The sequence below is a fragment of the Octodon degus genome, unplaced genomic scaffold, assembly GCF_000260255.1.
Source record: "Octodon degus isolate 3935 unplaced genomic scaffold, OctDeg1.0 scaffold00028, whole genome shotgun sequence".
Taxonomy (NCBI): Eukaryota; Metazoa; Chordata; class Mammalia; order Rodentia; family Octodontidae; genus Octodon; species Octodon degus.
The window spans coordinates 6,242,233-6,264,397 of NW_004524604.1; the positions used below are offsets into that span (position 1 = coordinate 6,242,233).

General features: G+C 43.1%; 1 protein-coding gene across 1 annotated transcript in view; it reads left to right on the top strand.

The window, feature by feature from the left end:
- The window catches only part of Wdfy3 (WD repeat and FYVE domain containing 3), a 311,759-nt gene extending 306,412 nt beyond the window's left edge, over nucleotides 1-5,347 (top strand). The window contains exon 66 of the mRNA XM_023712946.1: nucleotides 2,341-5,347. Within this exon, the coding sequence (XP_023568714.1) occupies nucleotides 2,341-2,464 (124 nt within the window). The 3' untranslated portion in view covers nucleotides 2,465-5,347. The remainder of the gene's footprint in view (nucleotides 1-2,340) is intronic.
- The last annotated feature ends 16,818 nt before the right edge of the window (nucleotides 5,348-22,165 follow it).

Consider the following 22,165-nt stretch of genomic DNA (forward strand, 5'->3'; position numbering starts at 1 on the left):
AACTGTCAAATGTACAAGACTTTAAATCTCCAACAAAATACACCCAGTCATATTTGAGGGCAAACCCTATAGCCCAAGAGGACATGGAATCATGTCTTTCAAGTCCTGAAAGAAAGTAACTGCCAACCATTATTAGTAGAGTCAGAAATGAAGGAGAAATGACCTTGAAACATAAGCAAAAACCAAGAGAATTCATGACCGCTGGATAGCTGTACAGAAGGATGCTCACAGGAAGGAATCCTGTCTCTAAAAGTAAAGGACAAGTACTGTCATGGTAGCGGATAAGGGACAAGTCCCACTAGGAGAGCACACACACCACAGTCAAAAAGGTGAACGCATGGTCAACACAATAAACCATCAATCCACAAAGATGACTAAGAAAGGAAGAAATGAACAAGGAGTACACAGAGCAACCAGAAGAAAATCTACAAAATGGCAGATAACGATCTGTACCTTTTGATAATAACTCTGATTGTAAGTGGTCTTGTTTTTCCAATTAAAAGATACAGACTAAACAGATTAAAAAGTAAAACCCAACATGGTTCCTACTAGAAAAAAAATAATAACAACTCAGCAGTAAAGACAGCCTGAAAGTGAAACGATCAAAAGTTATATGCCAAGCAAGTGGAATCCTAAAGTAAGCATGAGTGCCTGCCTTTATATCTAACAAAATAGAATTTGAGGATAGCATAAAAAAAAAGACTTGCTTTGTAATGGGCAGGGATAACTCCAGCAAGGAGATGCAACTACTGTCATCCTAATGTCAGAGCATCCAACTTTATAAAACTAAACATTATTAGACCTCAGAAGAAAGGTGGGCTCTCCTTAGTAAGGTACCTCAGTAGATGCAGTAAGAACATTCCTTCAAGATACCCCTGAGCAAAGTATGGAGGAATCCCATCTGGACATAGTAAAGGTGTTAACGAGCAAGCCATAGCCAACACAGTGCTGAATGAAGGAAAACGATTTCCTCATTACGTTTAGCCACTCCTGTTACTCTTGTTTCATATTACTAGAATGTTTAGCCAGAACAATTATGCAAGAGAAAGAAAAGATACACAAATAAGAAAAAGGAAGGCACAATATCCCTGTTCACAGGTAACATGATTATTCACTTAGAAAAATGTAGATTGCACAAATAAACTACTTGAACTATAAATATTTCCAAGAAAATAACACAAAATCAACATACATAGCCAGTGAATTTGCCAAAGAAGAAATGATGAGAGTAGTTCTATTCATTAAAAACCACCACAACAACAATTAATGTAACCTTGAAATCAATATAGTTCAAGAAATAAAAGACTTCTAAGGTGAAAATTGCAAAACACTGAAGAAATAAATTGAAGAGGATATTAAAAGGTGGAATCATCTTTCATACGCATGGGTTTGGAGGGTTAATACTAAGAAAATGTCCGTACTACCCAAAGCAACTTATAGATTCAGTGTAATCCCCATTAAGATATCAGTAACATTCCTCACAGAACTAGAACAGCCAATCTGAAAATTCACCTGGGAGCACAAAGGACCACTGATGGACAGTTAGCAGGGTACAGGGGTGGGGCACAGACTTGGTATCATTAGTCCTCAGGGAAGTTCCAGTTAAAACTAAAATGAGATACCATCGCACCACAGTTAAAATGCCTAGCATTGAAAAAGCTAATTAACCATGCATACATGGAGAAAAAGGAACTTGTATACATTGTTAGTGCAAGTGTGAACTAGCACAGCCACTATGGAAGCTGGAGTGGCAACTCTTCAAAAACTGAAAATGGAGCCCCCTTATGTACCATCTGGCACTGCTGAGCAGAGACTGAAAGGAGATGAGTCAGGACAGAAGAGACACTGGCACAGCCATGAACTCAGGCAAGGGCCTGAGTTCAATCCCTGGTTCCACAAAAAAAAAAAAAAAACAGGTGTCATAAAAATATGTAAATAAATGACCCAAATAAATAAAATGGATAGTCTCCTGCTTTCCAAGAGAAGACAGTTCAGCTTGCAGGGAGGATGCTATTTAGGCAGGAGGAACCTAAACTCACACGGGGCTGTGACAGCTGGTGGCTTTCTCAGCAGGAAGATCTGGAATCTGTTTGTTTTTCTGGTTCTCTTCAGGGAAAGAAATAGCTTTGCTGGTGCATTGCTTTTCTCTCTCTGCTGAAACCAGTGGTGCAGCACCCATTGGGTCCTGGTCCTCCCCACAAACACACAGCAGTATAGCCTTTGGCCTCCTGGCATTGGCTGGTCTTTGGCATCGCTTTACAGGCTTCCCATTGGACAGTTAAGTCATGGAGTTTGCACATGGAGAGGAACTCTGACTGACTGGTTTTTCCTTTCTACTAGGTGCAGCCGATTTCAGTCTGAAATCAAACGCTTGAAAATCTCCTCTCCAGTGCGAGTTTGCCAGAACTGTTACTATAACCTGCAGCACGAGAGGAGCTTGGAGGATGGGCCTCGAAATTGCTGAGGCTGGACTGGCTGGCCAGAGACCAGGCCTGTAGACCCCTTCCTGATTCCCTGTCCCAGCGTGAAAGGCATGGAAAACAGCCTCCGTTTACACATCTCTTCACACCACATGTTTGAATCGTTGAACTCAAAGGGATCACTGGAGAAACGGGCGCAGAGTGCAGTGACGGGGCGGACGCTCTGGCAAACAGCTCGAGGAGGCGAGGTGGTGCCTAGCAGCAGCATTTTAGTTGTCCGGTTCTCCCTGGTACCATTAGCTGGCTCCAAGAACAAGCCCTCACTGATAACTGTCTTTTCCTGCATCTCATTTTTATAGAGCCCTCTATCCTAATTTGGAAAACCTACAAAAACAACAAAAAAAAAGGCTTTTAGAAAATGGTTGTAAATCTGACTTCTTTGCAAGTAACTGTGTATATTGTAAATAAGTATAAAGGCCTTTTTTTTCCTAAATAAGGACCTAACTGCCTGTAACCTGAGACTTCAAACTGAATCGCTAACTCAGTGAACTCTTTACGGTTTGTCTAACATCTCTCACCAACTAATTATAAATATCTTTTTTTAAATCCTCAAGGACATTATCTGTGGTCTTTTCTTTTCAAACCCAGCCCATGTGCCTAATGTCTTTTCTTTTAAGTTGCTCACTGTGTCCCCATTCACACTAGGCTAGTAACCAAAATAACACGGACCTTCTTTAGGAAACGGTGGGGAGAATTAAAGACGCGCCAGAAGTAGCCTGGAAATAGCGGGGCACCTTGCGCCTGGCTGTGCACACCACTTCAGTGTTGTTCCTCATACGCGGCCCCAGAGACACACATGCAGCTGCCCTGTGTGTGGAGCGGACCTTCCTGGTGTGGCGGGGGAGGTCATGTGACCAGTGGGAGGCACCCCGCCTCTGTAATGGAAATCTATTTGCATGTGACCCCAAACTAGCTTCTCTTGCATAGAACATAATAAGTATGTGTCTTTGGTGATACCAATGTTCTACTATAGTTTATTTTCAAAAAAGGGTTAAAAAAAAGTGTACAGAATTAACCTGTAAACCTTGTTGTAAAACTGGATCATGTCAGAACTGCTTAAAATTAACCTTTACCATTTAATGCCATCTACCTGAAGAACAGTGAGATTTATACTGTATCAATGTCTATTTTTTTGTTTTTTGCTATGAATATAATTACAGTATTTTAATATTTAGTTATTTAATTTGTTCTAGTTGGATATGAAACACACAAATCCAGGGGGATTGAAGCTCGTAGGGGGATAAGAGATTAGTTTACAGAAAAGGCTTTGGTGGTGGGATTTTTAAAAATGTGTGTTATGTACATAAATATAAATATATATATATAAAATCAAATAAAACAATTAATCTAGATTTTAACATTTTCAGATGCTTAATGATAATATTATAAACAATCCTAAAAGTCCTGGTGATTTGAAAAGCATAGATCATTAATGGCCCAAGGAAGGAAGGAAGGGCAAGCTCTCAGACCCTTGCAGGTGGTGGGGACAGTGGCTTTGGCTTCCCAGCGTTCATCGTTAGGCCCTGATGACAGGTACTCTTATGCACTGAAATGCACATATATGCACATGCGTTTAAAAATAGGCATTTGGTACAGTAGTGATCTTGTACCTGATGGGCTGAAACCAGCTTAGGAACAGACTCGTTCTTCCTGATAACTAGGTCTCCAAGAGAAAATAGAAAGGCTGCTTTAGTGCCTTATGCTTACTAAATTCAAATCTTTATTTACCTAGTTTTGAGCCTACAGTCTATTTATGAGTACATATCAGAACTGATGAAAACACTTCTATTTCTGAAAGTTCAAGCATACTTGTTAATAAAAGGAAAATTGGCATTGACACTGTCACTCAAAGAAGAGTTGTGTCGTTTTCCTTTCTGCCCTGTCCTAGCCCTCCCGCTGTCACAACTGATGCTGCCAGTCACCAGCCACAAAGACTGTGCCCGCTCCCAGTGGGCCTACCCTGTCGGCCTCTGGATGCATTGTAGCAGTGTTATTCTACACTTTTTAAGAGGCATCCTCCTGTGTCCATGAACCATGTTTCCCCTGTACCCAACAGCAGAGGTGTAAAGGACTGGAATGTAGGAGTGTGCGTGTGGTTACTTACAGGTTGCTCTGGCATGTCGTTGGAAGCTCGATGGGATGACCACTTTCAAACTTTCCAACACAACTTCCAGAACTAGAAGGTGGAAACCAAAACCCTCGCATATAGTATTTCCTCTGGCAGCTGGTGCTGTGGGCAACTGCCTCATGCGGTCGGGTTTCTTTTCCTTTTGCTTCTGATACAGAAATCACAGATTCACACCCAGGTACACTCGCACCCAGAGCTGATCTCGTCTGTGTTCTGTGTAAGTCTGTTCACCGCCACAGTCTCACGTGCACCCCACCTCTCTCCGCAAGAGGCCTCCCAGGGCTCCTGCCTGACCTCGGGGTCTGTCGTCCACCCCATCACCGTGCGCTCGCTCATGTACTCACTTGTGTGTGTATTGTGTGCAAGTGTAAGGTCATGCTTCCAAGGAAGAGAACAGTTGCCCGTAGCAGCCATCCATCTGGGTAATAGCAAACATTCTAGATAAGTTATTTTGCACTTTCTTATGTATAAAGTTGGTAGAAACTTATTTTTGCTTTGTATCATTTAAATACATTTTGTTTTGGTAAATGAACTGTATAAAATATTTATGCTGTTAAAACTGTTTCTAGAAAGTATTTTTAATTTCAGCAAGTTTGGTTACTTGTTGCATGACTATTAACACTGCTGACTTTTTGTGTCAGTGCGATGTATATTTTTTGTCCTGTTATTAACTTGTAAGCCCTAGTAATGGCCAATTGTTTGTACAGCAACAGAAGTAAACTGAAGATACTGGCTAAGACTGAATTGACTGTGGACTTTTGTACTATATTTTGGAATCCGATATGTGTTTTGGTGGTAATGTAAAAGGCCTGACAAATACCTCTCTAGTGTGCAGTCTGTGATATCTGAATGTTCCTTGTATATCTGTCTTTGATTCTGAAAGGTAGAGTAACACAATTACAATACATGACTAAATGCAATAGTCCAGATACTTAAGTATTTTTTTCATTCAAATAAATACCTAGTATTTACCAAAAGTAATAATAATAATAATTTGTTTTAAAGTCAGTTCTTAAGAGAAGGGGGAAAAACAAAAAAACTCTGGTAGTTCTGTAAAGTTCGTGTGGTATTTCTCCAGTGGTAAATGTTTCTATCATTGCTGCTGAAGATTACAGAAGCGCTGTGTGTGCGGGGGTCCATTGCGATTCTCCTTGGGTCCATGCTGCATGTTGAACTTTTCACTTCACTGAATCCCAGGGCTGATGACAGTGCGGGGGAAGCCAGGGACTCGAGGTGTGACTTTCAGATCTCATTTTTCCCTGGTTTGGGGCCTTTTTCCCTCAGTGTTAGTCCCCGTCATATTATGAAGTGAGCAGCAGAGTGCATACCTGAGTGCGTGCTGTGCCCCACCCTCACCTGGCCTCCCAGCAGCCACTATAAGCGGCTGCTCTTTGCAGTTGGTCCTTAGAGTTAGAATCCACAAATAGCCTTTCTGCAAAAGGAAGGTGTAGACAACACTATTTAGAAGACTTTACTTTTCCTCTTCCTGGAGATACTAAGTTCACTTTGAGCTTAACCATCAGAGTTCCAAATTGGAGTCTGTTGTGCTTATTACAAATCCCAGCTGGCCATGACGGTGCACACCTGTAATCCCAGCACTGGGGAGGCTGAGGCAGGAATAGCAAGGGTCCAGGGCCAGCCTGGGCTACACAGAGAGACCCTGCCTCGAAAAGAACAGAGATAACAGCTGCACTCTATAGAGAGCCCATCCAATCGGGGCTCATCAAATTCCAGAGGAGTTTATGTGTGTGATCCCAAGGAAAAGTTACTGGAATTCTGTAAGTGAATTCAGACCTACCACATCCAGTGCAATCCACTACAAGAATAAAGACAAAGACATAACCGTAATTTGGGGAGCTAGGTCCAGCAGGAACAATAGCTAACTGGAACAAAGGCCATGACGCAGAGCCCAACCTGGGTTTTATTTGTGAAAAGGGAAGTGGCTTGTGTTGAGTGCCAGTGAGAATGGAAGGAAACGATGTGAGGCCCGTGCCTGGGCTGGGTAGGAGGCACAGTGCCACCTCTGCAACATGCAGAGAGGTATGCTGAGAGAATGCCAGATCCCGGTAACAGTCACTAAGTTTAGAGGACTCTGCATAGCACAGTTTGAAAAAAATACCTTGTGTTTTTGGTCTATTGCCTCACGTTGATGTCCGGCCCCTCTGCCCTGAGCTGTCAGGCTCCTTCTAGAGGCTCAGTCCTAGCCGACAGTGCAGTGTCTCTTGGCCTACGTCAGGCTTAGTAGTAGGGAGCCACAGGTGAGCACCCATGACCTGTCGCATTGCCTCAATGGCTGCCCGTCAGCGCCTTCACTGGACCCATTTGCATTGCTCGAGGGGCTCAAGTGTCATCCTAGCAAGCTCTGTATGACACAGGAGTGGGGCAAGGGTGAGCCAAAATGGAGACAATAGCCTTTCAGGGACAGCCATCCAGCGATCCTCCACATTGCGCCTCAGTGCAGCTCCATTTCACTGACAGAAGATAAGGGACTGTCACGAACTTGTAATACTAATTTCTTGTTTTAAAAATGTTAATAGCTGGGCATGATGGCGCGCGTCTGTAATCCCCGCACTCTGAGGCAGGAGGATCGTTGCAAGTTCAAGACCATCGTGGGCTACAAAATGAGCTGAAGGCCTGCCTGAAGCGCACAGCGAGAGCCTTTCTCAAAAAGGAAAAAGTTTAATAAAGTTAATGGTGAAATGCCTTAGGCCACTCCCATGTCTCCACACGTTGCTGTCTGTCATTTTTGTGGCCTTGGGGAGCGCTGCTGGCAGAAATGGGCCCTGCAGGGTCCTCAAGCATGAAAAGCCTCAGGAAGGTCCTCCTCCAACTCTTGTTCCTTGTTTTCATCGGAAAGTCATCTCTGTGCCTCTCCATTGCCCACTTTGAGCAGCAGAGAGCTGGATGCAGCCAACTCCAGCTCCCTCCTAGGGAAAGCCCCCAGCACACCTGCACACTGCAGAGCTCTCCTTGGTCTGTTGGTCCTTTGAGTTTCGCTAAAGACGGCACCATGCTGTGCCAAAAACAGCACTGCTATGGCTGTTTTTTCCAACAGTAATAGTATTTGTGAAAATCCCATGCCAGCGAGTTCTGCTTCTTGTTTTCAGGGGTCCTATGCCCAAACCTGCCAGGAGCTGAGTATCGGTTGCTTCCTTCAACCTTTTAATATTAGGACTTGGCCCTTTTTTGTGGGGGGAGGCGCGGGTACATACCAGGGATTGAACTGAGGACCTTGCGCTTGTCAGGCAGGCACTTACGCTGCTGAGCTGTAACCCCAGCTGGTTTTTTTTTCTTTTGTACTTGGAATTAAACTCGAGACTTTTGCATTGAACTACATCCCCAGCCCTTTTTAAATTTGGAGACAGGGGCTTGTTAATATGCTTAGTCCAGACTCCTTAATTTGCAGTCCTCCTGCCTCAGCCTCCCAGAGTGCTGGGATTACACACAAGTACCTCCACACCTGGTCACCCTTAAAATTTTTTGAGGACCCCCCAATAGCTTTTCATTATATGGTTTATGACATTTAATGCTGAGATATAAATATGTACAGTAATTATTTAAAAATAATGGTGAAAGCTCTGGGCACTGTGTCACTGGCCTATGGTGAGGAGAGATAGGGTCACCTAGAGGAAAAGACCAGCCTGTGCCATATGGCAAAACCCTGTCTCAAAAAATAACGGTTAAAAAATATTAGAAATGGATATAAATTACATACTTCTATAAATTTGCTTTCCAGACAAATAATTAGTAAGGAAAATGGGATCACCAGACAGCATTGCAGATCTCTTTATGTCCAGAGTAAGGAAGGCAGGTGTACGTCCTACCTCCCTCTGCCCCCGTTGCTGAGAGTCTTTGTCTTAGTTGAAAGTAGTTGAAGTAAATCCAGTCTCACATTGGCAAGAGATTGGAAAAGGAGAAATATTTTAACAACCTTTTCAGATAATTTCATCTTAATAGTTCCATGAAGAAACTTATTACATATTGTTTAGGCTTCTTAAATATTGGTTACTGTTGAGAATCTGAAGCCACTGGGGATCTTTTACCCCCTGCTTGGTTTTGTGCTTCGTCTCTTCTGTGCCTCGGATTTTTAAGCCTTGTGCACTGATAACAGAATGAGGCCCAAGTCCCCTGATGGCCTAGCGAGCTATGGCCCCCTCTCACAGCATCCAGGGACCTGCACGGTATGGCCACCTTGTTACATAATGCAGAAAACCACACCGTCATATGTATGACATTTAAATATTGCCGGCAGTCTCAGCAAATTCTGAATCATATGGTGATGGATACATGTTTTCCAGAAATTTAATTTTTCCCATGGAGCCTTAGTCTGCTTGTTGCTTGTTTGGTGGAAGCTCTGATCCTCAGGAAAGCGGCTGGATATGCTCACAGCTCGGTCACACAAGAGCCCAGACAGTGATCATGCTTGGCATGCAGGGTATGCAAGGACCTCCCATATGTCACTGCTGAGAGTCAAGATTGAATGGAAGCAAGCATTCTGCTGCTTCTCTGAGGACACCAGAAGAGAAGCAGGAGCTCCTGGGAAAAAGGGGCCAGATCTCCCACAGGCGTGGCACCAGTGCCTTGATTCATACTTGGGGCCAGCAGGTTCGCCATGGTTACTCTGCATGGTAGAGAGGCAGATGAGGTTTCCTCCTCTGAGGAAAACCATCTTCATCTTGCAGAAGGCCTGGGAGGGTCTCTGGACCCCTCAGGGTCTAGACACTGGGAGCCACCCATTCCAGAAGAAGAGGCTTCAAATGCTACAGAACTCGTGAAATGCTAGGCACACAGTCTCCTGGTGACTGGATTCCCACATCACCAGGTGCAGGGCCAGCCCTCCCTGCCCGAGCACCTATTTATCACAGTTCCACTCCATAGTCAGTGACAGATACTTTGGGAGGGGTGCATGTCTCATAAGGACCTTTTAAAAATCACACAATTATTCCAGTCAGGACTCTACATATTTGATGGCACAAAAGAAACTGTTGACACCACTATTTTCATATTCTATACTCTTCAAAGCAGAAAGGGTAGCACACCAGTGAGTTTGAAGTCTGTTTGCATTTTGCCATGCATTGTGTGAGGTTGGGCAAATGACATAACCTCTCCTTGTCTCCTTGCACGGTGATGTTGTATTATGACACCTGCCCCCAAAGAATGTACAAGGATTGCCCAGGAACGGGTACAAGAGAGGTTGGGCAATGGTGTTCTTGGGGTCTCATGGTGTCAGTTTGTAAAGGCGAATGCGGAGGGTTGAGGCCCTGAAAACAACTCAAAGGCCAACCCTGAGCCAGGCAGGGAGCTCCTCTTCAGTCACGCACAGAAGCCCTGGTCCCCAGCTTCCTGATCCCAGGCTCAGCCCTTCCCTGTGTGGAATGCCCACCTGCAGAACCCAACTTCCCTTCAGTGAGGCCAGGGATAGTACACTGTGGATGTTGTTTCAGAGTCCTGCATTTGCAATCATGTCTTGCTTTATCAAGAAGATAAAGCACAGAGCCTTGGCCTTCAGCTGTCCACTTTCTGCCCAACAAGGGCAAAATGAAGTTTCAAGCTGTGTCCTGTGCAGAGGGCAAGGCTGATCAGGCACCACTTGTTCTGATCATCCCTGTAAGTACCACCAGAAGCTATAAATAAAGGTCACATCCTAAACATGTCAAGTGGCAGAGGTAAACCCCAAGGGGAGAGTGCATGCTTAGCATGTGCAAGCCCCAAACTCTAGCCCCACCACAAAAACCTTAAGGTGCAAAATCCCCAGCATAATTCTGTCCTAACAGGCACCATTCCTTTCCAAAGAGCCCCTAGAGTCCGCCACCTTCCTGCCCAGTGGATCCTGTTGGAAGCTGCTGAAACTAGAAAGTAATTATGAGTGCCAGATGAAGCTGGCCCCAGAACATGGGAGCTCCTCGAAGCATTCTGTTGCAGTTTGGTAACTTTCCTGAGAGGAACTTAAACTCTCTTGGCTATAAATACTGTACTATTCTCAGGCAGTTGCTCTCCTTTGCTCAAGAGAGAGGGGAGATCCACCTGACCCAGCATTTTGCCTCTTGTCTATCTTTTCCTCATTCTTGCCACTGTTCTTTCTCAGGGTTTAGCAAGAGCTCCGCGGATCCCTGCCTTTGGTGCTCAATGCCGGGCTCCCCATAATGACAAAGTAGGCTTCCGAAAGTGTGTGCAGTAAGCAGGGGGAGCCAGGACTCAGCACTGGCGTGCATGGCGCTGGTGCCTCAGGGCGTAAGGCGGGCTTGTGGGCCTCTAGGGCCAGAAAATATCTAGGCTTCAAAGAAGCCTCAGAGAGAAGGGTGCATTGGATTGCTAGCAGTCTCAAATGGGGTAAGTAGAATCTCCTGACTCTCTGGGCATGTGCATGTAGAAGGGTTTGTTGCATGTTTAAATCTAGTATTTTGACTTTTGGATTTTATTAGAAGGGGATATATAACAATAAAACACTTGTCTTGGAAATTATTTTACCGCCAAGTCCCGATTCTGAGCAGGACAAAGAGGGCAGAGCAATGGTGCTGCAGATAGAGCTTAAACCCTCTGGCCTCGCCTGATCTCAGAGAAAAGGAGGGGTTAGAGACAAAGGAGACCTTCCCCACAAGAGAGGTGTTTCTTCACAGATCCCATCTTTTGACATATCTACCCTATTACTAAAATTTGAAGTCCCAGTGATCCAAGACAGTGTAGCTTCGGGCTTGTGCAGACGTTAGCACCACACCTGTAGAAAGGGCTGCCTTGGCAGCAGCTATTACTAAAGATCATCATGCACAGTGTGGAGGAAAAGAAAAAAAACATTTGTTTGTGTTGTAGGGACCAGGGGCACTCTGCCCAAAACTGCTCTGTCATACAGGTGAAGGCAGCACAGCCATTATCTGTCGCCTGAACAAAACCTTTCAGTCTTTGTACCAAGTGTCAATGAGGGCATTATTGGGGAAATGAATGTAAATCTAAAAATAAGGTAAAACACTGGCCCTGTCCAGGAAACTCCCACTGGGTTCTGTGTCAACCCCTTCAAACAACAGGGGCACAGCCTGGGTTCAGGGAGGGCCCTGCACTCTGTCCCTAAGCAGACCCAGCTGGGATTTCCCAGCCGCCACCAGCTACAGTCCTGTGCTCCTGGGGCTAAATCAGAGGGTCATGAGGGCAGCGCCCCTTGGCTTTCCCTGTGGCTTGTGCTGAGCCCAGTTCTGACACTGTAAATTCAGTCACCACAAACAGTGCTTATGCTCAAAATCCAGGCAAAAATGAAATACCCAGCAGCCAGAGCAGGGGCATCGGCGGACATAACCACTGCCTGTGGCCAAGTAGCCAAGACATGGCTATGTATTCCCGTTCCTTTTAACCCACAAATTGGATCCCAAAGAAAGCATTTTGGATGCCTCCACCACACTGCCCACCCAGTTTGGGGGCAGGGGCAATGGAGCCCATTCTCAGGAATAAAGCAGGATAGTTGAGGCCTGCCAGCAGCTTACCCCGCCCCAAGGCCATAAACAAAGCTGCAGCCAGAAGTTGCAGAGACCAGGTTTTGCCTGTTGTCACTGCTTTGGACTACATGAGGAATTCAGTTACTCAAAACCTTAATCATCTGACTGTCGTATCACTCAGTCATTCTCCCCTTGACAAAATTAATAAAAATTGCAAATAAGGAAAAGGGATGACACTTACTAGTGTCAACAGATCAAACAAAATCGCTCTGAGATGGAATTACCTACTAGAGAAAAAAATATTTAAAGGGATTTTAGGGCTGGAGAGATGGCTCAGTGGTCTAGAGCACCTACTTGGAACAAGCTTAGCAAAGCACAGGGACCACGGTTCAATCCCCCAGCACCACATGCCAGCCAGCCCCGCTCCCTGGTGGGCTGAGCTGGCCACACACACACACACAAATAAATAAAATAAATAAATAAAATTTAAAAAAAAATAAAATAAAGGGATTTTAGACACAGGTGAGGACATTTCCATTATGGCCCAGCACTATTGTCTTAAAGCATAGCCTCTGACTGTAGCCATTACAGACCCATTCTGTAAGAGAGGGCAGTGTTTCTCACCTTAGCAAAAGTGTTAAATTGCTAACCTGAAAGGGTGTTAAACTGCTAATCTGAAAGGATGCAAGGTATGACAGCTTCTTTAGGTTTAGGTCATCCTAAACAACAACAACAACAACAACAACAACAACAAAAAGACAAGAAAAGATACCACAATGAGCTATTGTTTATTATTGACAATTGCCAAGGAGCATCCATGTATGAGTGGTTTTATTCTGCTGACATAATGGCACTGGCCAATAGCTAAGTGGGAGAAGATTCCTCATCACATCAACCTGATCGTGAAATTTGACTCCATCTTATGGATAGGTACACATTTTATGCCCTGGAGTTTTTAGAGGTGATTAATCCAGCCAGCTGAACTAATATGAATGACCTTTTTCAAGCACTTCCCAAGAGTCTCTGTGTGTCTACACCTTGACATCACACTGATCTTTTAAGAGGGATCCTAAGAAGGTCCTGATAACTAATTTCTTTGAAAGTATACGTAAAGTGAAAATAACAACAGAGACCACTAGTTTGCGGCAGGATTCAAAAATCACAGGAAGCAGCCACATTGTCCTGATGCTTGTTAGCGACATGGCCTGCAAGCCTGGAAATCCCAAACCAGCATGTGTGTAGTCAAGAACATGAACTATGTGTGTACAGAGATGATTTAGTAGTGGGTTACAGAAGTTATGAGGTGACTGTAAAGAGTATTTTTATGGGTATTAATTCAGAGGATCTCACCTACTACTTCTACATCAAAAGTCTTCTTTCTGATGATAGAAGTAATATTCTTATTTATATGACAGGACACAGTAAAAGTGATTCCTTAAGGCTTCAAGATTCAAGAAAGAATTACCAACATAAAACTTGCAGATGCTTTTGAACAGATGTGGCAATTACCCCAAGCAGTTCAGATCAACCTTAAATAATTTTCAGACTTTGTAACATTCATTGGCTCTTCCTGGTTTTGGGACTAATTTCTCTGGTGTTATAAATTGTCATTATCCTTCAGACAAGTTAATCCAATTTGCTTGTTTCCACATATGAAGTATCTTAGGGGAAAGGAATTTTTGTGGCAGCTTCCTCTTCCAAATTGCAGGTTTCTCACCATATAATCAAATTCTATTACTAAAGCAAAAGGAGAAATATTCCCTACATAATTCACACCTCATAATAGACTTCACTTGACAGTATATACTATTAACTTTTATTGATGGATTGATTGATTGGTACTGAGGATTGAACTCAGGATCTTACTCTTGCCAGGCAGGTGCTGAAGCCCCTAAGCTATCTCCAAGCCCTGTACTATTAACTTTTTAAATTCTACAAAAGATGAAAGTACATCAGCAGAAGGACAATTCCATCAGGTAAAAGCAAAGGGCCAGGAAGGATCAGTTGGAGAGATTTCCATACTGGACATTGGAAGGGACCCAGTCTGTTACTTACCTGGAGTACAGGGTATTCTTGTGTCCTTCCAGAGAATGCTGAGTGACCTATTTGGGTACCAGAGTATGATATCAGGCCACACCATGAACTCAGACTGGGTAAAATTAGTTCACTTTTTGGGCTGCTGATGTGTAGTCCTAAGACAGTGATGCTCTAGGGACCACTCTACAGCTGATAGACAAGGATAAAGCGAAAAACAACTTGGAGCCAACCAAAGAAATTGACCAAAAAAATCCCAGGAAATTGTAATCAAAATATAAACTAAAAATCTGAATAGGTGATAGCATATGTAGAGATTATTGAGATGAAAATGACCAAACCTCATAGATAGATGATAGATAGACAACAGATAGATAGATAGATAGATAGATAGATAGATAGATAGAATAAAGGATTATATTTCTTCAAGTTTTCGATCTCTGCTGATTGACAAAGTCTACCTAGTCTATAAATTTCTAAAAATTATACTAAGGTTACTTAGTTCAATTTGCTCTAGAATATATTTGAGTGCTTTCCGATTGTATAACAGGTTTGTCTGTTTTGTGTATTTGCTTACTTGTTTGACATTCTGTGAACAGCTATTCCTTTTTATTTGAGCTCAACAATTTTCCTTTTATCATTTATTCATAATACAAGTTGGGTTGTAGACTAAATAGCATGCTTTCACCTGAGTTACTGGCTGGTTTAAATGATATCAAAATTGGCTTTCTCACAGGTTATCTAAAATTATGATATTTAACCACAATTCCTTATGGTGAGGAGAAATTATGTGGTAGGGCTTCAACTGGTAGATAGAGGAGTGGTCAGTCCTTATTCATTAATAAGGTGTCCCTGTGATCTCCATAGTCTCTTGGGAGATGCCCCCGATAATTTGGTCATGGTTAAAAGATAAAATGTTTGAGCCACACTTTACAGTTCAGTTATGGCCAAGTCCAAGAACCACACCACACAGAACCAGTTCCGAAAATGGCACAGAAATGGCATCAAGAAACCTTAGTCACAAAGATACAAATCTCTGAAGGGGGTAGTTCCCAAGTTCTTTAGGAACATGCATTTTGCCAAGAAACACAACAAGAAGGGCTTCAAGAAGGTGCAAGCAAACAATGCCAAGGCCATGAGTGCATGTGCTGAGGCATCAAGGCCCTCATCAAGCCCAAGGAGGTCAAGCCCAAGATCATCCTAAAGGAAGTGAATCGCAGGCTCGCTTAACTTGCCTATATTGCCCACCCCAAGCTTGGGAAGCATGTCCATGCCCACATTGACAAGGGTTGTAGGCCTTGCCAGCCAAAGGCCCAGGCTCTAGCTAAGGCCCAGGCTCCAGCTCCTGCTTCAGCCCAGGCTCCCAAAGGTTCCCAGGACCGCATAAAGGCTCCACAGTAAAAGCCTCTTATCTGCTGATGTAAAAACAGAAGGAATGGCTTGACCCTTGGGGTGCCATCTGTGGGGGGCTAGTGTCCTCTTGTGCTCTTTGTACAAATAAACCTGAGGCAGGATTAAAAAAAAAAAGATAAAATGTTTAAGAAAAATTAAAATCAGGTTTTCTCACAAAAGATACTCTTAGTATAAAACTAAATTAGAAAGCAAAGGTTTTTGCATTTCTATGGTAATTTATTAGTGTTAATCTCATGGTGTATTGAATGCATTTATGATTCTGGATGTACCAGTTATCCAAAATGTGAAACAAGGATTGCTTATGATAAGACTTTTTGTTCAGATTGTGACCTCTGCCTTTATTTATTTATTTGTGGAAACAGGGTTTGAACTCAGCTCCTTGCACTTGCTAGGCAAGTGCTTATTCTACTGAGCCATCTCCCCGGGCCCCTGACCTCTGCCTTTAAAAAGACTTATATGATGTATATCCCATTAAAAGATAACAACTTAGATAAAAGCTTTTTATGTATTAGATCAAGATAACTGATGAAAAGGTTTGTTATAAGGGCTGGCCAAATAGCTCAGTGGATTAAAGCACCTGCAAGCAGGTGCAGGGACTAGGAAGATCCCCAGGCCTGCCCTGCCAGCCCCGCCCCTGGGGTGTGCTGAGAAGACAATTGAGACTGGGAGTGGTGGTGCATGCCTGTAATCCCAGCTCTTGGGAAGCTGTAAACAGGAGAATCACTATGAGTCCAATCTAGTAGTGAGATCCTGAATACCCTGTAGACCCTTCCCTAAAATACAGGAAAAAATAAATAAAAATTTTGTTATGTCAAAATGAAAATTTAAGTATGTTACAAAATGTCATTATGATTGTCATCTTATGTTCAGTTTTGATTTCTAATTTCTATGTGAAAGTATATAATTGTTATTGGTTAAAATTCTATAGGGATTTAAATATGAGGATATCCATGGTTATTAGGAAAATAATTCCATTTTATGTTCTAAGGTATTTAACATTCAGATTGATAGTAATGTTTACTACCTCTATTGTAGTGTAAGTCATTAAGCTTCACTTCTGGACATTAAACAACTTAAGTTTGGAGACCAAAAATTAGAAATATAGTTGGGCTAAGAGCATAGCCAATATTTTGGCCCTAGCCCTCTGAGGTCAGTAAGGACCCAGGACATAAGACAATCCCTGCTACGATATCCTATAATGTGGTTGAGTCTTTGATTTTCTGATTAAGTAGCTTATGGGCCCACAAAAGAAGTGTTTGTATGATGTACAGGCTGTCTAAGGAGAGTCACCTGGAGAGAAAAACATCACTCAAGCTTTCACAGAAAGCGACTTGGTCAAGCAATGGCCATGACTCATCCAGATGGTTGACACTAACTAAAGATGTAAGAGGTGGTTTCCAAGGTAATCCTGAGGAGACTTAACTGATCTTGAGAGATAGTGAAGTGATTAATATGGGTCTGTCCTTAAATTATCTTAAACATCCAAAGAAAAAGTATAACCACAAGATGTATAAAAGAGATTACCATAGTAAGATGTTAGCTATAAAAAGTTCAAATCACCAACAACCTCTGACAGCTGCCAGGTAGACTGATAACTGACCCCGATATAGATATTTGAACCTTATTCTCCAAGCACAGAGTTTCCAGCTTCAGCTGCCCATCCATCACTTATAAAACAAAGACAAGAGCTATGCTGAGAGCAGCTGAGGCTGGAATGTACGCATGTAGGACAAAAACAGCACAAGAACATGGGAGCTCTGTGAAGCATGTTGTTGTAGCTTGTTAACTGATTCCTGAGTAGAGTCATTGAACTTAACCTCTCTAGGGTATAAATAAATGTTCTACTGTTGTTGGGCAGTTCCTCTCCTTCACTCAAGAGGAAAAGAGAGGACCTCTACCTGATTCACCTTCTTGTCTCTTGTCTTTCTTCCTCATTCTTGCCACTGCTCTTTCTCAGGGTACAGCAAGAGCTCAATGGATCTCTACAGTTCCAGCCCTGCTGCACTGGCTGATTCTTCCAAGAAAAGAGAAAGCTGTATGAAAGCAATGTTTTCCAGTGCACTTGTGGTTCAAGCTCAGATCTCCAAATTTAGGTGCCCTCCCCATAGTAATTTCTGCATTTTCACTGTGACATGGTCAGCTGGGCCTTGAGTGAATGACACGACAGTCCTCTGAGATTTTCATCTATCAATGGTGGTCCTGCCCTCATGTATCTGGGATCAAGTGTTCACCACCAACTCCTGTTTCTAAGTCACTATAAGAGTCCTCTCTTTTCTGAGCTCTGCAATCTTCATTTCTGTACCACTCTGCTATTTTATCAACTCATTTTTTTATCCTCTTGTGACTCCATACTCTTATTAAATTATATGCTATGCAGTCTTCCCAGCATATTCTATTCCTTGGTTGCCTTCCTTCCTGCATTCTTGTTCTTTTCAAACTTCTACAAGAGCCAGCCAGATAGCTCACTGGACTAAAGCACCTGCTTAGGCAGAGTATAGCGGCCCCAGTTTGATGCCCAGCATGCCATGCTAACCCTACCCCCAGGGTGCACTGAGATGGGATTGAGACTAGGCATGGTAGCAGGTGCCTGTAACCTCAGAGCTTGGGAGGCTGAAAACAGGAGAATCACTGTAAGTCTGATCTATGTAGTGAGGCCCCATAGACCCTGCAGACCTTGTACCAAATACATTTAAAAAAAAAAAAACTTCTCCCACCTCTTGCCTCTTTTCTTTTGTAGATGTCATGTCATTCATTTTTATCCTTTTCAATGCTGAAGCGGGGCATGGTGGCATGCGGTGGCACATAGTGGCATGTGCCTATAATACCAGTATTCTGGGAGGCTTAAGCAAAAGAATCACAAATTCAAGCCCAACCTAAGAAGCTAAGTGATTTAGCAAAACCCTGTCTCAAAATTTAAAAAGGGCTGGAGCTGGAGCTCTATATGAAGGCCCTCAACCTCCAGTGCCACTGTAAAGAAATATTGGTACTCCTGCCCCAACTTTTCAACTGCCATGGTTCAGCGTGAGCATATTCCTCTAGGAACCCTTCTCAGCTTTAGCTTGAGAACTGGGGGCTGTAGTGTTGTCTGGCCTTTGCCTCCCACTGACTCTTACCACAGCATCATAAATGCCAAATGGTGCCACTCCTGACTTCAGGCTTCTGTCCTCTGCTCCCACACTGCACCACACTGCCTCAGACTTGCCTCTGCCACAGGACCTTTGCTCTGGCTATGCCCTCTGCCATTCCCAACTTAGTTGTGCTCCTTTTTCTCCATTGCCTTCGAGTTCCTTTCGCAAATCTCCTTCCAAGTGAGGCCCTGACTGACCCACAGCAGGATGATGATGTGATACCCTGTCCCTAATCCTGGGACCATGCTCTCTGCACTGCCCTTCTCTGTCATACCATCTACAACCACACACTCCATGTGAGTTTCCAGTGGTGTTTCTGAAGCAGACAGGAAGCCAAAAGAAGGCTGAGCATTTTGTCTTGTTCCTGGCTGTGGGGACTTTCTAGAATAGGACCAGGCTAGGCAGCTGCTCAAGGAATTTTCTGCATGAAAAAATCAGAGGCAGCCTGTGACTTTCTTTCTACTCCAACACAATGTTTATGCAGAATTTGTAGGTAATGTTCCTTTTGTTGACTTTGAGCTTTACCGTAGCACTCAACTAAACACTTGTGATTCAAATACTTACTGAGATGGAGTCAGAAACACTGAGATTTCCTTGGTCCTTGAGAGTACCCTTGAGCGCACACCCTGCATTAGCTTTCCGGTCACTGGGCATAATACCCAACACTCACAACTTAACATGGAGTTCAATTTGCTCATACTGTTAAGGGGCTCCAGTCCATGGTCATCTGGCTCAAGGCAGAAACAGCACTGCAGCAAGAGGTGGTAGAACAAAGCTGCTTAGTTTGTGGCATCTATGAAGCAGAGCAGAACAATTATTGCCAAAGAGGAACAGGTATCCATGGCCACGCCTCCACAACCTAGCCAGACACACTCAGGCACAACTGTTTCTTTATCCAGTGAAGCTGACATCACACCATTAACAGTCACAATCTACTCACATCAATTTCATGCCTAAACACATCTTCAACCATGCTTAATTGCCAAATCAAGATAATCATGAGTCTATAATTGCATCTAACACATACAGCTATCCTGCATACAACCAGATTGCAGTAATCCCTTCCCAAAAGTCTCAAGGGTTCTAGAAGTTTTCAAAAGTCCAAGTTCAAGTCTCTTCTAAACCTAAAAGCAAATTTTTGTCAACAAACCTGTATTAAAAATAAAAAATAAATTACATATACAAAAGATACAGTGTTGGCATAAATATTTCCATTCCAAAAAGGAGGATACGGGGTAGAAAAGAATTGGCCTAAAGCAAAACTGAAATCCTGTAAAGCAAATATGAAGTTTGTAGCTCCACATCCCACAACCAGGGCAAAGGGTGATAAAATGTGAGTTCCAAAGCACTTGGGAAGTCATGTCCTTTTGGACTTTCCAGATGCTTCTCATAAATTCTCTTTCTTGGGTCGGATCCACAAGAGCCTGTGCCTTTCCTTTGCTGATGTCATTAGTCTCCTGCTTCCTGGGGTCCATCACATGTTTGGCTTCATTCCCACAGATTCTGATGCTGCTGTCTTGGGGCTTCCTTGCCTTGCCTCCCTGACCTTTCTTTGAAATCTGGGTGGAATCCAACATGGCCCCACAACTCTTGCAATTTGCATGTCAGTAAAGCCAGCATCACAGACAACATCAGCAGAAGCAGTAGACAGGCCCCTTTAGACCAGGGCTACAGCAGCCTCTAAGTGCCTGGATGACTGTGCATGGTGAAATGACTCCTATGCCCTTTTCTAGCAGGGCTTCCAGGAACTCTCTTCTCACATGGAAATCTGTCAGTTTTGTACCATTGAGTCTGTCATAGGAAAGGTCTTGCTGATCTCTGAGATGACTTGAAGGCATCTTTCCTTTTGCATAAAATACTTGACTTCTATTTAATAGTGCTAATCTCTTTAGCAGACATACCTTCTTTGACCCCAACTTGACACCTGGTTCCTTCTGAACCAAAATTTAAGTTCCCCACATTTTTCTGCTCTGCCTTTTGTGTCTGGATCTTACCATATGGATAAAAGTAGCCAGCAGTACCCATGACAGAGACTAAATTTTGGGCTGTCTTGAAATTTTTTTCCCAAAATAATTAGTCTGTCACCCCTAATCTCAGTCTTCTGATCTCAGGAGATAGCCAAAATGTAGACAAATTTTCTGCCAGAGTATAACACATATGTCCTCTAGTCCAAGTACCAATGGAGTCCTTGTTCCCAGCTGAAATCTCCTGAGCCTGGCCTTGACTGTCCACGTTTTGATTTTATGAACTCCAACCAGAATCACATATCAAGGTCTCTTTATAGGATTTTAGGGTCTCTCTAGCTAGCAACACCAAACTTTTCCAAACTCCAACTCTTGCATTGTAAACCAGTTCCAAAGGGTTCTAAATCACATGGACAGATGCAGTCACAGGATTGACGCCACCTCTGTGGCACCAATATTCTGTATTAGTCAGCTTTCCCATTGCTGGATATAACACCCAACAGTCACCATGACAAGGAGCAAAGATTTAATTTGCTCATGGTTTTAGTCCATGATCTACTGCCTCCAGGGCAGAGACACTATGGCCATTTTGGCCATAAGCAAATTTACAGTGTGGTAAAGCTGATCAATACATGGTGCGGAGAGTTACATGGAGATAAAAAAACATTTTCTCAAGCTTTCACTGAGAGCAAATTGGTCAAGCAATGGCTGTGACTCATTCTCATGTCTGACACTGTCAAAAGGATGTACAAAGGGCAATATAGGGCTACAGGATAAATCCTGAAAGTACTTGGCTGACCTTATCAGATACAAAAGTTACAATTCTGGGTATATAGGTCTTGCTGTATCTTGGCCTTAACCATCCAGCAGAAAAGTATAAAAATGAGGTACATAAAGTAAATCCATATTAATACAATGAGCTGTAAAAGGCTCAAGTCAATAACTTCTGAGGATAACCCACTAATATTATAGATTGCTAGACATTGTTAGATTGTTTGAGTTCAAACACTTATAGTATGCCAATAGAATATTCACCTCTGACAGGACAAAAAAAAAAAAAAAAAAAAAAAAAAAACGGATACAAAGGAAAGATCATTTTGTATTTATATATACCAAATAGCTAGGATAGGTTTGCAGCTACTTTTCGCTTAATTCAATGAGAAGAAAGAGGTGTACTAACAGTGTATGGACACTATATCCTGTCTGCTTCTTGTGCTATGGATAACCACTAAGAAGATAACAATGTACAGTGTATTGATTATCAAAACTGTCCTATTAATCAGCTGTGAAACTGTAAAAAACAAATAAATACATGGTGGCCAGGAAGCAGAGCAGGCAAATAGTGCTACAGAGGAAAGGGTGAGGAACCACTTAGAGTGCACAAGGCAATGCCTATGTGACCCACCCAGACACACCAGTAAGCATGCTTCATTAATCTGCTAAGTGAAGCTGCCATATCAGGATTGACAGTCACATACTTTCATCCCCTCTCTGTATTCCCAGATCTTCCACCTCAGGGGAGAAGCCATAGGGTCTTTGTAACAATGACAGAAGGCCTCTTCTCTTCCTTCTAGAGCCAAACTGGGGAGGCTGAAGT